At 38.9% G+C, this 16986-nt stretch overlaps 1 protein-coding gene across 4 annotated transcripts in view; it reads right to left on the bottom strand.

The window, feature by feature from the left end:
- Bnc2 (basonuclin zinc finger protein 2) overlaps positions 1–16986 on the bottom strand; it is a 402638-nt gene that overhangs the window by 264403 nt on the left and 121249 nt on the right. For all 4 annotated transcript variants that reach the window (XM_087904893.1, XM_085686207.2, XM_048453015.3 and 1 more), the window contains exon 3: positions 15308–15508. In XM_087904893.1, the coding sequence (XP_087761019.1) occupies positions 15308–15508 (201 nt within the window). The remainder of the gene's footprint in view (positions 1–15307; positions 15509–16986) is intronic.

Here is a 16986-nt window from a genome sequence, read left to right as displayed (position 1 = left end):
CAAGTTAAGAGAAGCACAAAAGGAAGGCAGGACAGACTCTGTTCCAGTCCCAGATTCAGAAGGCTAATTTAAGGGATTTCCTTGGGTCTTCACTTCCTTGTTTTGACACCAAAGAAGTAACCTTAAATGCCTAAATGGCTCACTCAATGTGATGAAAACAAACAGAACCAGGGAATGGAAGATACCTGGCTAATCAAACATTTGAGAAAGTAATTAGTCTCAAATACATGCATATGTGAAAATAATTAATGGGTTTCACAGGCATCTTAGCACTTCAGATCTTTACCTACTTTTAGATGAGAGCCAAGGTAGAGATGTTATCTGTGGACCACAAAATCAGTTAAAGCATTCAAACCAAAGCTATTTCAAGCGCAGTCCCCTCCTTAAAGAGAGCAATCACAGAACTGTTCTTTTACAATTCTGGTTATAATTTAAGTGGCATTTTAGTGAGCAAATTGTTTTAATGATGTGAAAAAATGGGTGGTACTATGCATAAAGTTAAAATCTAATACCAAAAGATGTAATTTCTACATTTGGTATTTGTGAGGAATAGTATCAAAAATAATACTTTCTAATTTCCCCTATGAAAGACAAAAGCCGGGAAGATACTGAACACTATAAGGTAAACTGTAAATAAATAAAAAACCTTGAATTTTAAAACTTGCTGGAACATTAGAATCTTCACACAAAAGGAAAACTCTAATAGATGAGAATAATTTAAAAGTAGTTTCTCAAAAGCAAAACAACACACTAGAAACATGTCCTGCATAAATTATCCATCCTGTGGACAAAGCACTGGTATTTTAATATCATTAAGATTCCTTCAAAAATGCACTTGAGACAGTCTGTGAATGGGCTTTCTATCAGGCATTCTATCAGGTGTTTAAAAAACACTAAATAGATAGTTTAGTATTCTGAGAAAGCCACACAACCTATAACACCCAGTTAACCACTATAGTAGCATTCTCATTGCTCAGCAATGAACGGCAGTGTATCCTGCCAACAGCTTTAGGGTGACCTTCACAATGCTGACTAGTCTGTCAAGTTCCATCTCTGAGATGCAAGGCACAGACAGGAACACTTTACTAACTTGGGTAGGAACTGAAAACCAGGAGGCTCCAAAAGGGAATGTACCTTTACCACTCAGCAAACAGAGACTTCCTTTCCCTGAGAAGAGAAGCGCCCACCATGAGATAAGGCTGAGCAATCCCATGGGCTTCCTCTTATTATTAGCCCTTTATCCATCAATCCAACAGTAACAACTTTACAAGTTCTTTTCCACCCCAGCTACACGTCTGTCAAATCCCAACAGGGGTGGGGTGGGGGATTGAGGGTGGGTTGGAGAGTGGTATTTCAAAGACATGAATTCTAGGATCAAGAGTTAAACGAAACGCTGTTGGTATTGTCTCAGAACTTGAAGCCAGTTATGACCTGTGCATTCATGGATAGCGACCAACTACTACCCAAAGGATCTGTCTACAAAATTCAAAAGGGCAGCAACAGTGGGGCAAAAAAGGACTCTGTAAGGAACTGAGACGTTTCAAGTGTCACCTGGAGATAATCAGTCATGAAAAGACACGTTCTGCTTCAAAAAAGTTAACTGTGACTATGGCAAAGTGACATGTTTAAACTTGATACTCTCTTAGTGAGGAGCGGGCTTTGAAGCTCATAATAAACCTGAAATGGTTCTCTGGAATGTTAAGTCTTAGTGTAGAAGGTTGGTGCCACTGTCATGCCTACACAGAAGTATGGCAGCTTGGAAATGAGGGCATTAACAGCTCCAGGGGATTCAGAACAGAAAGTGCACCCTTTCATTGTAGCATTTTATGGAGAACTCTACTTTGAACTCTAAGAGGAAGCAGCAGTGTATCTCTCGCCTGGTTAGCATAGCTAAAACATCACTACACCTTTCTCAGAAAACAGAAACACAGCAGAGAGAGGAAAGGAGGGCTTGAAAATGCCTGTCACGGGGAATAACAAATGATCTATCAAACATGCAACATAAATGTTACTTTGTAACACTTAGCAGTATCCAAAGGGGTAGGTTACTTTATCTCCCGATTGTTCTGCCCTTTACCACTCTCCCCTTGTATTCAAGTCCTTCTCTTGCCCTGCATTAAAGACATTTACTGTAATTCCCAATTGAAAGGCTTCTGAAAGTGTTACTCACAGATGTGTTGATGCAGAACTTCATAAGCACAGCATCCCAGCCTCTCTCCAACACGCTGTACCTACTCTGGATTTGAGATACCTGACTTACTAAAAGACTAGCAAGTGTTAATACCTGGACTTTGCTCCAATCCATGTCTTTCCTGCAGTTTTGGAAGCAAGAGCTTATTCATGTTTCCTACAGAAAAGGTTCCCTTCTGGGAGACTTCTGACTCTGTCCAGTGACAGTGATCAACAAGACCCAGGGCAGAACCCTAGGCACACCTAGGTCCCATTTGCAGATCATCTTAACAAGGATGCTCTTATTTCTTGTTCCCACGAAAATCAATAACAGGATGACCTTCAATTTGAAACCCAAACCAATTAATTACCTGTTCTGTTGAAAATGTTGATATCTGATTTGCCTGGAGAATTTCAGTGATGAGTAGATTATTTCTTTTAAAGACCCCCTTCAAAAAATATAGCTTGACATTGAAAACCTCTTCTTATACAATATAAATGATGTTTTCTTAAAGCAGGGATATAATATTGGCCTTGCACGAATTAGTATGGGGAAGTTTTCCCCCTTGAGGTCCATCTCCTCCTCGTGACATCATAATCAACTGGGCTGGTAAATTACAGCAATCCCACAAAGACTCAGGGCCAAGAAATCACAGCTTGAAGGTGAGATGAAAAGCTCTCTATATTATAGTTGAACTCAGTTTTTTATCTGTATCAATTTCTGACACAAATCATGGAATCCTCTTCAAAATCTAGAAATTTCCTATTTCTCTCTAACTCTAACTTTCTTATATCCCTACTTATATTTAAATAACTGTATTATTCTTATTCTGTCCATGAATTTGATTGTTTTCTCTGAATATGAATCATAAGGAAAAAGGCTACACATCAAAATAACTAAAAGCAGAAATATATTTACTAAACTTACTTGCTTTAATTGCAGGGAAAAAACTGAACTCAGTTCATCCCAGTGGGGAATTCCCATGATGAATGATCACATGCAATGAAACTATTATCTTCATCCATTAAAATATTATCTAAAACAGAGGTTTCTATCTGGCAGCCAGTGGCTGAATATAGCCTGCAGATGAGTTTTGTTTGGACCACACAGTCTTTAAAATATTTTAATATGTTGCCAAGATTTCAAAATCAGGAGATTTCATATAAAATGTGTATTTCTGGCTTCTCATTAAAGAAAAATGGGTTATCTGGCAAGCAGGGGGCCTGCATTCTCACCTGGCAACAATTCTCTGGACCCCAGAGCTGCCACCTCAGTGGTTAGGAGAGGAGATTTCTGGTCTACCACAGGCCCAGCAGACCCACTCTCCAAGCTTAATTTTCATTACCTCCACATGGGCCTTTTAGGTAACGGTTGATCTCTGAACTCTCATAACTATTCCAGAGGTTTGTAGAAACTGTTGCAAAAGAAAAGGCAAGTGCTCTAAGAACAGATATTTAAATATATATGTGTGTGTGTGTGTGTATGCTTATATATTTCATAAATTTATATCATGAATGGCAATGGATAGCAATTTTTACTTCCAAATACAGATTTAAATATTCTAGTTAAATCTAACTGTGAAGCAAAGGAAATTCAATTTCATAATTTCAAACAAAATCTAAGTAATCAGTTTCAAACTGATGCCCTAGTCTCCCACAGGGATGGACCAGACTGTTACATGGGTTTCCAAACAACTCCATGCTTCCTTGCAGCCCAGTAAGGATGCTCCTATAAATCGCCTCTCAGCTCTACACGCATGCTGAACCTTCATATGCTAACACTTTTACATTTTCTTGCTAGAGCTATCATGTACTTAAGTAAAAGTGGACCCTAATATAAAAACAGTGTATGTCTTTAAGGTACATTTTAAAAGTCAACATTTAAGATACATGAATGCCATAACAGTTACTCACCTTTGCTGGCAACATCTGACATTTATGTTTATGTAGTCACTACTGAGGGTTCAAGTGACCCAAAAAGTCATGGCATATTTATTTAAAAATGGCTAGTACCTAAAAGTAGATGTCTAATGACAAAGTCACCATGCATTTCTTTCCTTGGATTTTTTTTAAATGAAAGCAAGTGCAAAAAGTTTATTTACAGTTCATAATTTCCAATCAACTACACCATCTCATCATTTAAAACTATTAGTGAATTCTACAAACAAGTTAAAATGCCCGAACTTATCATTTTGTCCAAACATATTAAAAACAGGTTATCTCTAATTACTGTAGTCAAGAAAAACTTGGATCTCCAAATAGATCTATTAAGTAGGCTATGACCAGTCATATAGCAAATTACCAGAGTAAGACTTAGATCAACTATAATATCCTGTTTTATAATCACGTTTCACCACTGGCCCATATATTTGAAAGATTACTTTTTCAGTGAGATGTTTCTTCTCTATGAGCAAGGATTTTCTTTCAGTTTTCCTTAAGGAAAGGAATTCTTGAGTATAGGCTAACTGTACTTTACAATCAGATTTAATCCCCAAATTTTCTTGATTCTGAATAACTTCAACAGCTTGAAACAGTTTTTAAAAATCATAATGATCATACTGAATTCTGTAATTCCTAGGTGAATAGAAAATATGCTAAGTCTGGGCACCATGAATGCAGTTTTATCTGATACCCAAATGGCATTGATGCATTCCTTATGGGAAACAGTCTTCCTTAATTTCTATTATGTTTGAGATTTGAGCAATTAGAAACAAACACCTGGAACTCACTTATTAATTTATCTCTTCCCTCCCCTTTCCTACTTCTTTCCACATCATTTCTTAAGATGCTTCTTAAATTGATGCTCTTACACAAAGGGCTTCGACCAGTGATCACCATTTTCTTCTCTAAAACATCTTGCTGCAGCGTAAGACTGACCCTGTTTCGTTAATTAAGTCGATAGCTTCATTTTTATAAGTGTATACCTTTAATAACTAATGTTTAACAATAGAAAATTGAACTAATAATTTTAGAAAAACAATTTTTGTAATTTTCAATATCATTCCAAAATACTTTTATAAAGAAAAGACAATTCTCCTCCTTGATGACCAAAGCTTTTAGCTACCCCTTAGGAACCCTTCAGACTCACATCATACTAGATCATGACTACACACACAATGGCCTAATCTTGTTGGATTTTTATAATGTACTGTTTTAAAAGATGAAAAATAAACATAGAATGATGAATGTTTAATTTTATCTTTATAGAGAAAAAAATACTGGTGTCTTTTAACTCCCTTTTCCCCCCTGTTATTCACTGATTCCTGCAGTGCAGGCTCTGGTTAGGGTTGTTAGGACATTCTGCAGATCAGGAGCGCAGAACACGCAGGCACAAGAGCAGCAGGTTATCGGAACCTTCTGAGGCCAGGAGCTGTTGCTTTATTAAGAAATTGTATAGAGTAGCTATTTACCCTAAGTCAGAGCAGCCAACTTCTCGCTTTCAGCAAAAGAGTGTTTTTAATATAATGAACATCCAGGCCTCTCCGGTCATGAGAGAACCTGGAATATATTATACATGCGTGAATGTGGCTGGGATGCAGAGCATGGGATGTGCTTCCTATCAACAGATTAACACTTCATTTTCATTACTCTCATCTCACCACAGGCTGGGAACACTCTCCCTTTCTTATGTGAACAACAACGGCACATGAAAAACCAAGCTGACAGGCAGGCTGGGTTCATTAAATGCACAGGCTTTTATTCCCATAACACATCTCACCTGTAAGACGCCCGCCTGGGTTCTGGTTTCCAGGCTGCTACCGAAACAAGCCCTCCCAGATGGTGGACTTCTGACACTTCCTAACCCCCTTCTTGTATAACTTATAGTAAAAATCACAAATAACGCAAAAATGAAAACAATCTTCATCATATACTGTTTGGCACATATCGGCACTAGCAACGCATCTTAAGATTCACTCACTCCCATGTTTACTGCCAAAGGTGTTCAGGAGCACAAGGCAAGAGGGCTGCTAAGGGAAAAGACAAGACATCATATGTGTGAGTTCATTTCTCAACAGTGTCTCTTTCTTAATTTAATTTTTACTTGAAATTTAAAACTTAAAAACCTGAAAGTTGCTTCCACAAAGCTGCAATTAAAACTGGCAATTCACAAAATAAGAAATAATTACACTATTTCTCAATCAATGACACTGAGCTTCATTTAAAAACCTAAGTGCATATATCTGAGGCATGGTTCTATGTTCATCCATCACACAAGAGGGAGCAAAAAGCTATACGGAGGAACACACAGTTATAGAATTGAAGGCAACAGACTATTTTTAGGGTGGTCCATTCATATGTGTACTCATATACTCTTTGCAACTAACAATAAATCAACATATCCTCAAATAAATCATTTAAATGTCTCCAATCAGACAGTCCAATAGGCCTACACTGTCTTATGTGTCTACACATCACATACAAATGCAAAATTTCATGGCAATAAAAAGTTTGTAACATTTTCTATAGAAAAATATTAAGACTTGTCCCCAAAGTCCAGAGCAGGACTTGGGTTTCAGTTCTATCTGGAACTCTAATCTTTATATATAAAAAGGAAAGGCCAAAGTAAAAACAACATTACATATTGTCCCAGTAACCTAGCTGGGGCTGCATTAGGTTCAACAGGAGGTCAAGAATCATCATGCTTGCAGGCTTTCCCACTGAAGGGACACTCTCAGGAATATACTCAGTATATAATGTCACAGCAGCCCTGCCCAGTGGCACTGGCAGAAGGCACACCCTTTGGCAGTTTTCTTTGCTTGTGCCCGATTAAATGTCTCAAACAGCCATCCTAATGACATAAGTCAATGACAGCTTCCTTGCTTTTAATTGTAATGGAAGGAGGAAAAAAACATTATTAAAACTCTGCTAATGGGGTTCTCATTTTAATATTAGTTTTGTTATTATGCTAAGCCAGCTGAAAGTAATTATTTTTGTCAGGTAAAATATTTATTATCCTCAAGTTTTTCTTTTCAAGCCCCCAGTTCAGATACTATGATCATCAAATGTAAATCTTAAAGAATTGTCTAGAGAACCAATAGCCACTGAAAAGCACCTTAATAAAGTTGAAAAATCCATGACAGTCACATCCACACACAGCAGGTAAATACTGGAAACCATATTTTTCCAATTTACAAAAATGTTTTTAATCTTGTTATTTTTAACAATCTCCATGCCTTCCCAAGACAATGAGCTAAATGTATCAAATGAAAAACATTGATGAATCCTCACATGATATGTGCAACACATGTTTTAAATATGTTTCATAATCTCATGTTCATGCTGGTCATGCTATCATTTTAACTGTCCTTCTCAATGTCACAGCTCTTATTAGCTGCAGTTTACCCAAATCACATCTTCTGCTGGTGGCCCTGTTCTTTATACCTTTTCCTACGTCTAAGAAAAGATCCCCGTGTGGCATTAAGTCCAAGGATATAAAATGATAACTCTAGGAATAACTTTTTGAAGAAAAGAAAGTAAACTCTCTCTGACTTCATCTTTTTCACATGGGTTAAGGATCAAATTGAGTCTCCCTCAGCAGAGCTTCTGAGCAAGGAGCCCTAGGTTCCCGGTCACGCTGACGCGGATTTAAAGAACTCATCTGTAGTAAGACAACGGCGGTACTGTCACCACACACATGCAAGGATGGCACCGCACTCCTGAGCTTGTCCGAATGCCAGACTGGCAAACGACACTTTTTTAAGAGTCGTGATTTTCAAGCACATTTTAATTCCTTTCGTTAAGCAGAGCAGAAAACTTAAGAAGCTATTTTGTGAACAAGAGAAATGAAGGGCAAAACAGAATAAAGTAAGAGATTAATTAAGTCTCTGAGAAAGGAAACAGGAAGTAAGAACAAACTAACCTTGTACTTAGGCCATTAAGTAAATGTCTATCAGCCAAACAGGAACAAGATTTATAACTCAACACCCCTCTCTGACACACGAACCCTAAAGACAGGAGCAAAGCAGTATTACAGTTCCAAAGGACAGACTGGGCAAGTGGGAAGTCAGACATGCTCAGGGGAGTCAGAGGTTTCAGTGAGTGGCTTCCTACAGTTCAGCATTCTTCTTCCTCTGCAGAGAGAAATGAGAAACTGATGGGCTTAATTAAAGAAAAACAAAAGGATATTATATTGTTGTTAAAGGATCAATTCTTTTTCTTAATTAGAATGATGATTAATACGCTGAGAATTTGATTTCTGAACGCGCCAGTTTGAGTAATGCATTGTTTTCCTGCAGTATTCCCATTAAGGGAAGCTCTGAAGACAGATGGAGACAGCGCCCCCTCATCTCTGCACTCTGTGGCACAAAATGATGGGTGCTGTGTCCCAACAAGATGACACTGCCCTCTGTCCTCACCCAAGTCAGCTCTGGTCGTGTTTCACCGGAGGGCTGACTATACACTATGAAATTTGTGAGGCTTCCTACAGGGAAGGTACAAATTAAAAAAGAATCAATACTTTTATTTCTTCCTATTCTCTGAACTTGCTTTTAAGCCTGGAGAGGGAGATACTGTCCAGGTCAGGCTCCGAGGGGAAATGTGGGCAGGAGACACAGCCCCAAGCTCCATCTTAGTGATGTCATTGGCACATATTCTTTATTCTCTCCAGGATAATTTTTCATCCTATTTTCTCTATGTCTTGCTAGTTTATCATCTACAGGAAACTCCGTCTGCTCCTTATTTTGTTTATACAACAGGATCTCAAGGCTGTTGTTCCTACTTTGGCCCCCTCCTTTATTTTTCTTAAGCTTACTGGAAGCCAGAGTTCCTTGAAAGGGTATTTGAGTCCCCTTTGCCTCTGATTCCCAGGTGCTTCGGTGGATAAAGGGCACCTAGCAAAATGTGGACGCCAGCTGCTCTTCTGGAAACAAGAATGGCATCAGCTTTGGCAGATGTGGGTGACATCAATCATTCCCCACGACCCCAAACACTCTTCTGGCCAAAGCCTAGAGAACAGTGGTTAGTGATCGGCAAATGTCTACCATGAAAGGCACAAGCGGATCTGCACATGGAGCTGAATTCATGCTTCCACGCACGTCACACCAAGCTCCAGCCTTCCACGGAAAGAACCCCTGGGACCATTTTACTCCATGCTCTTTCAACAACAAACAGTGACTTCTAGAGAAAATGACTCTCACTGAAAAAGGCTTCCCATGATTCACTGTGTTCCCTGTGGCCACACATTCTACACTACACTCTGGGGGAGAAGGAGTTCCCACCTGAAACAATTTAAACACTGTAGTTCACTTAGGAACACAAGATAAAGCAAATTCCAGTCTATTCTCCTTCTCCTTTCTGATACATATGCTAGTCCACATTACCAAGTTAGCTGTGCACAGCATTACCTACACAGGCTTCTGAGAAATAGACTCTCAAAGCCTTGAAGACTGACCACAGCATCGTCCACAATCTCTCCCATTAAATAACTGTGTGCAATGTATAAGGAAGGCCAGAGAAACACTAGATGTTTGTTTTTCACTGAAGTCTATGACGCCACCTCACTATCTGTAACGGACTGTTCCTTTGGAATCAGCTCCTGTGTCACAGCGACCTGGCAAACTTGAATGCTTTCACTATCACTGGAATCCCTGCAACCCTGCCTTGGCTGTGGCCCATTCACTTTTGCCCCAACTTCCCAGAGATGCCTTGCTCAGCACCTAATATGTAAGGGAGGAATTTCATGGCCTTTATTTCAGACACAGGAGTAGGAAGCTAGGTTGCAGTGGAAGCCTAAGTCTGTCCTGCTGCATTAATCAATTTCTATAAAGCTATGAACAATTGTATCTATCAGTGAATATAAAGATACACTTAGAAATATAAATACTAAAAAATGCCCACAAGTGTAGACATCCACTCTTTACGGACTTAGTTTTCAACTGCTGTTACTAGACTCACCTTAGAAAAATGCTTTACAAATGATATAAGTTACTTGTTTATGGATAACAGAAAGTTGAAAAAAAATAATTTTGAAATTGTCCCCAACAATGCTCAAATTCATGTTAAGTGAGGCATGTTGGAAATAAGCTTGAATTTGTGAATGACTTAATACATGTGTACACATCTGAGAATATATCTGTCCATGCTTTGTTACAGAAACACACGGAATAGCTTATGTACATGGCCTCCTACAATCCCATCTCATTACACATTACACAGTTCCTGTTAAAAGAAGTCTGCATGCTAACACAAACTTGGAAGTAAAGGCTGAAACACAGGTACTTGCATCTTTGCTACAATTTCCATTTCAATACTACTGTAACAATTATCCAAATATTACTATTTGCATGCTATAATATTAAAATGAGTCTTAATGGTTACACTTCAATATGTATCTATTATCAAAATTTCAAAATAACGTACATTACCTCAGATTAGAGGAGGAACTAACACAGGGCTAGCACCATGCTAATTCAACAAGCTAAAACTATTTGCCACCAAATATAAACACATATTTTAGCATAAGGGTGATTTTTGTCAATTAAATCAATTTTAAGCCGGACATGATTACTGAAAGAAACCAATTATAAAAAAGAAAAGTTTAAAAAGGAAGAAATAGAAAATAGAGAGAAAAACTAGGGATGGATGCTGCCTGGCAATAAAAGCCATTTTCAAAGACCATTAACTATCAACTGCGTTACTCATGGCTCTGATTAAACAAGGCTATTCATCCTATGTGAAAAAGGGATGTCTATTTCTGAGGGAGAAGCTTTAGAATAAAAATATATTACATGAACTATAAAGAAGAACCAAGCCACAACACATAATTTAGATATCTAACTTACAAGAAATACTGTATATAAATCTTTAAAACAGTTGGTGACTAAATTTCCAAATTATTTTGGAGGGTTAGGAAGAGAGGGAAAAAGTTACATTGCTTTTATGTTAAATACAAATCCTGACAGTGTGTTTGTCCTGAAGAACTGAAAATAGCAAAGACTACCAAAAAAATAAAAAATAAAAAAACTCATGTAAAGCATTCTTGTAAATGGATTCCAAGAATGTTATTATATAGTTCTTATATATTTTAAAATCATTCCTCAGAAAAGTTCTAGATTTTATACAAGTCAAAAAGTTTGCTCTGCCCTATGTCTGGTGAGTAGATGGTCTGGTATTAACAGAAATCACTGATTTAATTTTTAGCTTTCCAGATTTTGTCCCTCACCTATCTAAGAGATGATTTCTCTAGTGATAACGAACACATCATGCTAATGAGAGAATCTAATGCACAATAGAAAAATGTCACTACTAATAATATTTGCATGAAGTTAAGTAAAGCAACTGTAAGAGAATGTCAGACAGTTGTTCTTTAATAAGACACAGTTTCACAATGAAATTATGTTGTTAATTTTGTTACATCATTGGGTGAATCCTAAATTACTACATAATGATGTGCAGAGTCATTTGTAATTCTAACGTAGGATCTCACTCCCCTCTGAAAGGAGGCTTTACTCAGGGATCTACATTTTATTTGAAACAGGTTAAGTATACCTCCGCAACAATAAAAGACATAAACACCTCTGCTCATATGTGAAAAGTGCACTATCACCGTCTGCCTGCACAGTGTCAGTTCTTAAAAAGATTTCAAATGGATCAAACTATACCCTCTCCTGGGGGAAGTTATAAGGATTTTATTTGCTACTTTCTCAAATACACAAATAAGTAGAAAAATAACCTTTCAAAGTTTGATTTAAAAATAAAAATTCCAAAAACAAGTTCCTTTCTCCACTACCATCCTGCCCCCCCCTTTTTTCTTTTTAACAATACCTTATCAATCTATACTGAGCAAAATAAGGCTTGGGGCTATAGGAGGTAAGGAAAAAGAGGAAATGGTTTTTGAACATTATCAGTTTGTAACTGATAAAGCTGAATCCAGAGCTCCCAGTTACAAATGGCAACATCTAAATTTCCAAGGTTCTCAAATATCTGCCTACAAAGAAAAATTCTTTATTTATACATACACATACACACACACACACACACACACACACACACACACACTTCAATGTTAGAGAAAATAATACAAGATAGGGAAATGAAGTCAAGAAGCCATATTTAAAGCTTTAAGGGGAACATATTTAATTCCATCAAGTCTGAGCCTTTGGATCATTTAATCATTTGTTAATATTAGATAGCAGGGAAGATTTACATTTAAGGGCACCTGATTTCATTCAGGTGAGCTACAGCGTCAGGACTGCTCCAGCCCAGCTTCCTAGCTTACCTTTAGAAGACACAGCCCTCGATTATTAAATGCCGGAGCTCATCAGCAAGCATACGTTCCCTGTAGCTAAGACCCATACGTGGTAAGCTCTCTACAACTCGGTCTTGACCCATCTTATCCTGGTCAGCCTGGTCCAATGCTTAGCCAAGCAGTCAACGGAATATTAGTTCTTATCCTGTTATAGAAAACTGTGAGAAATTGTATCTAATAGATCTTCATTTCATCAGATAAACTTTAAGTTAAAGATTAAAATAATCATCTAAAGTACCTCTCCTGTTCCTATAAATTAGATATATAGAATTCTGCGTATTTGATTAAATTGGAAAAACTTTTATCTTTAGCAGAAGTTGGCTTAATGGGGGTATTGAAACTATTATTTCTCAAAATTGCTGGCTTTAAGAGATAACATTTCAGGAAGTGTTTTACACACACACACACACACACACACACACACACACACACACGCTGAACCAGGACTGCTGATGAACTATACATAAGGAAAACAAACATATTACACATGTACAACACAGACTTTTATATTTACACAGAGTTTGAATTTAAGCTTACACAGTCTTGAAAGAGAAAGAAAAACACATACACATGTGTAAACTCATGCCCCCTTTTACATGACTTCCAAACTGCACAGAAGGTAAATATTTAGTGACCGTGAAAGTAACTGGAAGGTTATGTATCACCAACTACATCAAAACAACAACAAAAAAATAAAAAAAGGAACTACAGGAAAACAGTTTGATGACATTTTTTAAAACTGTGATTTTCATCCTTTGTTGTAGTAGTCTATTTAATAGGTATCATTAAGCATAAATGCCTACCCTATATATTTATTCTCCTCAAATCACTGGTGTTCACTATACACATGCATCACACAGGCACACACAAAACAGACCCTTATATCCCCACACACAGCTGTGCAGAACACAGCATGGTAGGCTGGTCATAGAAATTCCTCTATGAGAAATTTAAACTGTTTTCATAATTCTGACCTATTTTTCATGTAATTTGCTTTTATTTTTTTAAATCTTAAATGTTTTCACCACTTAAAAGTCTCCTTAGATGCAAATTTATTTAGAAATGGGCTAGTGCCAAAGAAGCAATCTAACACCATCTATGTGGTTCAATAGCCATTTATCAATTGATCATTATCTCTGTTTTATTAACTCTTTTTTTTCACTAGAGGGAAAACCTAAAGCAATCTAACCTTTCAAAGCATGCATGTGCACATACACTCCACTAACCCAAGAAAAACCCTGCTGGTGATCTCTTAAATTTAAAAGTGGGGCACAAGTTATTAGGTTCTGAGGTTAGTGAAAACACAAGAGAACTACCCAGACAGAGAAGGGCTTCAGAAAAACATCTCGCAAAGCACTCTGCAATGACAAGGAGCAGCGTCTCCGTTAGACCAGGAATGAACTTTTCACGCAAAAGAATGAGATTGTACATAAGGAGTTGCTTCCTGGTTTTATGTTGATTGCATTTAAATCTCAGCTTACTGTATCAGCAGTTAGCAGGGTCCCTCTACAGGATGTCAAAATACACCTTACTCAAATACATTCCTCCTATCTAAAACTGGTTGATAGAACAGTTTACCAATTAAACGTTACAAGAGCCCGGCTCTATGGCAAATGTTATTTCTAAACTTGTGACGGTTTACAGCCTTGCAAACGGTTTTCGTTACTCCATTACCAAACATTTAAAAATGTATCCCAAAGTATTCAATTTCCGCGAACTCTCATATACAAGAAAGGTCTATTAAAAAGCAGTTGCAGTATTTTTTAAACGAGTGGGACAATAATAACCCGTCTTTAAACAACCGCCATCTATTTAACATCTCAGTGTATTTGTCAGTACTACTTTGGTGCTACGTGGATGATAAACTAACTCCTGCTTTGTATGGGTTTGGTGTAGGCTTCTGAAAAGCAAGACGTGTCTAGGAGGGAGGCACCAGGGAACTTCCCTCCCTCACTTGAGCACAGTCCAAGAGGAAAGTTTCTGGGTTGTTTCCCCTTCGCTTCCTCTTACCCTCGCTCCCCCGCGGAGCCACAGAGCCAGCAATTGTGCAAGAGGAGCCCGGCGCGCAGGGCGCGAATCACCGAGCACTTGGTACGGGCGGCCGCGGGTGATTAATTATCCGTCTGCGGGCCTGGCGCTCTCCGGGAGGCTCTCCCGGCAGGGCAGCAACCGAGCTGCCGCTGGCCGCTGAGCGAGAAGCAGGAGCAGCTCTGGGAGGACGCAGGGGCCGCGCCGAGTGTGAGTGCACGGCGGCGGGCGGGCGGGTGGCGAGCCGAGCGGACCGACTACGCCGCTCCCGGTCAAGGGAGCGCGGGGAGAGTCAGCCACCAAGAGCGGGACCGGAACGGAGGCCGCCAGCAGCGAGCGGGAGGGTGCACAGCCTGCCGCTCGCCCTTCGGGCTGACCCCGCTGGCCGGCCGGCAGGGAAGCCCGCCGAGCCTCGCTCAGCCCCGAGGTCAGCTGCTCCAGACACCAGAAGCCAGCCCGCAGCTGTGAGTGGCCCGCGTTTTTAGGACTGTTCGGCCGCAAGACCTACTTAGAGACGGCAGACACTTTGACCAAGTCTTTCACACAGTCAGGAAGATACCTCTGTGGAGTCGTGGCTTTTTCTCTTTTTAACGGGAATCAAAGAAATAAATCAAGGATTCGTAAGACCCAGGCTGAAACTTTACAACAAATGCCTTTGCTTTCTCTAACTTCAATGTCCTTTCCCCCCTTTCCTTCAGGAGTCCTTGGGGAAGCCATGAAGTAACACTGCACATTCCAGTAACATAGTTATGGAAAAAACATGTATCTTTTTTAATTTCAAAAACATTTATAAAGAAAAGTAGTAGGAAGACAAGGGCACATAACTCGAGGTTTCTTTAAAGAAAAAAATTGGAAGTAACTTACCTGTTGGGACATTCTGAACAGGAGGTTCGTGTCAGCGTTTTGCCATGTCCCCATGAACCCTGGTTCAGCCGCAGTCGTTCTGGTTCCGAACTGCATGGAGTTGTCAGGACAGGAGTCTCTTAAAGTCAAGTCTCTCGCCCTCTTTGGCTCTCTGTCTCTCTGTGTGTCTCTTTCTCTCACATCCACTTCTGCCTCTTCTGACTGAAAAGTGAAGGTGGATTTTTTGAGCTTCTTGGCAGCCAGTAGCAGGAGTATAGTGTAGTTAAGAAGCTGGCTGAACTGTGCATTTCATTTGGGAAGGGGGAGATCTGGGGGAGGGAGGGGGGGTCAGAGCTTCCTTCGCACCTTCTGCACAGATATCCCTATCATTTATGCATAGATTGTGACTCCCCGAGCTTGCCTTTGCTCGGTTTAACAGCTGCCTGTCAGGTGTGCAGGCAGCGCTAGAGACCCAACCATCAGCTTCAAACCCTCAGCCACTGCATGTCATTGGATAGCAGAGCTAGGAGTCAACTGCACTGTTCCACTGCCAGACACCAAATGACACTCTGCACTAACCTCTCTCCAGATACACAGACAGATACACACTCATGCATACTCCAAGCAATGCAACAGTCACTGTCCACACAGGGCCCTTCTCTGGGAATTTTTCCCAACAATGCTTTCTGCTATAACATGTTATATACAGCACCAGTCTTTGCTTTAACACTTTCAAAACTGTGAGACTTAAGTATTTTTAATTACATTGCAAGCAACTAGTCATCTGGAGTAGAACATGAAGTTTGCTCAGTTGTTGTCTAAATATTAACTGCCACAAGTCACACATACATGCTGAGCTATTTAGAACCACATATAAGCTCACAGAGAAAACAATGTAGAGATTTGACCTTATATTCTAAAGGGTGAACAAGTAAACCTACTAGTTCAACAGGGGAGATGTACAATAAGCATATGCAAAAATAAATATGTATCACTTAATATCTAGCATCCCAGGCCATTAACTACCAAACTGAAGGTTAAGTAAGGAGAAGCTGAATGCAAAAGAGAAAAATGAATACCTTTTCTTAAGGCTCACAAGCAGAATAAAATTCCTTTGTTAAAGTTCTCGGGTAAAGCATCTACAACATCCTTTTAAATCATAAAAAAGGCCTAAGATGAAAAAAAAACTGTCCTATTTCAGGCAAAAAGTAATGCATGTAAAAACTCCATTTTTCATTCAGGATCTCTATGAAAAATTCTATGTTTCCCTGCCTGATGAAATATAACCTTGATAGTAGGTCATATTTTTAATTAAACCAGTTTTAAAATAAAACATCTATTTATTAGATAATATTTATCTACCCTATTTATGGAAAAGCAGAACTGAGCAAAATTCACTGTGCATAAACACTGTAACTTCAAAATGGAGATCTAAATCCATGCCATCTCATAAAAGTAGTCAGCGGGAAAAAGCCATCTTTCCTAAACTTAAAATGTAAGGAACATTAATCTTCAGCCACTTACAAATACTGAGGACAAATGCACCACTCTGCTTGCTTCTTCTTAACTAAAGAATAACAATAAACCTTCCTCTCAGAAACAACAAAAGGAACAGAAAAGCGCTTCAATGGCAGCCCTGTGTCATTAGTGGACAATGAGAAAAGATGAGAAAACGTACACTGTGTTGACACAAATGTGCC

The sequence above is a fragment of the Myodes glareolus genome, chromosome 3 (genome assembly GCF_982192425.1).
Source record: "Myodes glareolus chromosome 3, mMyoGla1.1, whole genome shotgun sequence".
Taxonomy (NCBI): Eukaryota; Metazoa; Chordata; class Mammalia; order Rodentia; family Cricetidae; genus Myodes; species Myodes glareolus.
Note: the sequence above shows the minus strand (reverse complement) of the source record. Positions and strands in the feature narration are given on the sequence as shown.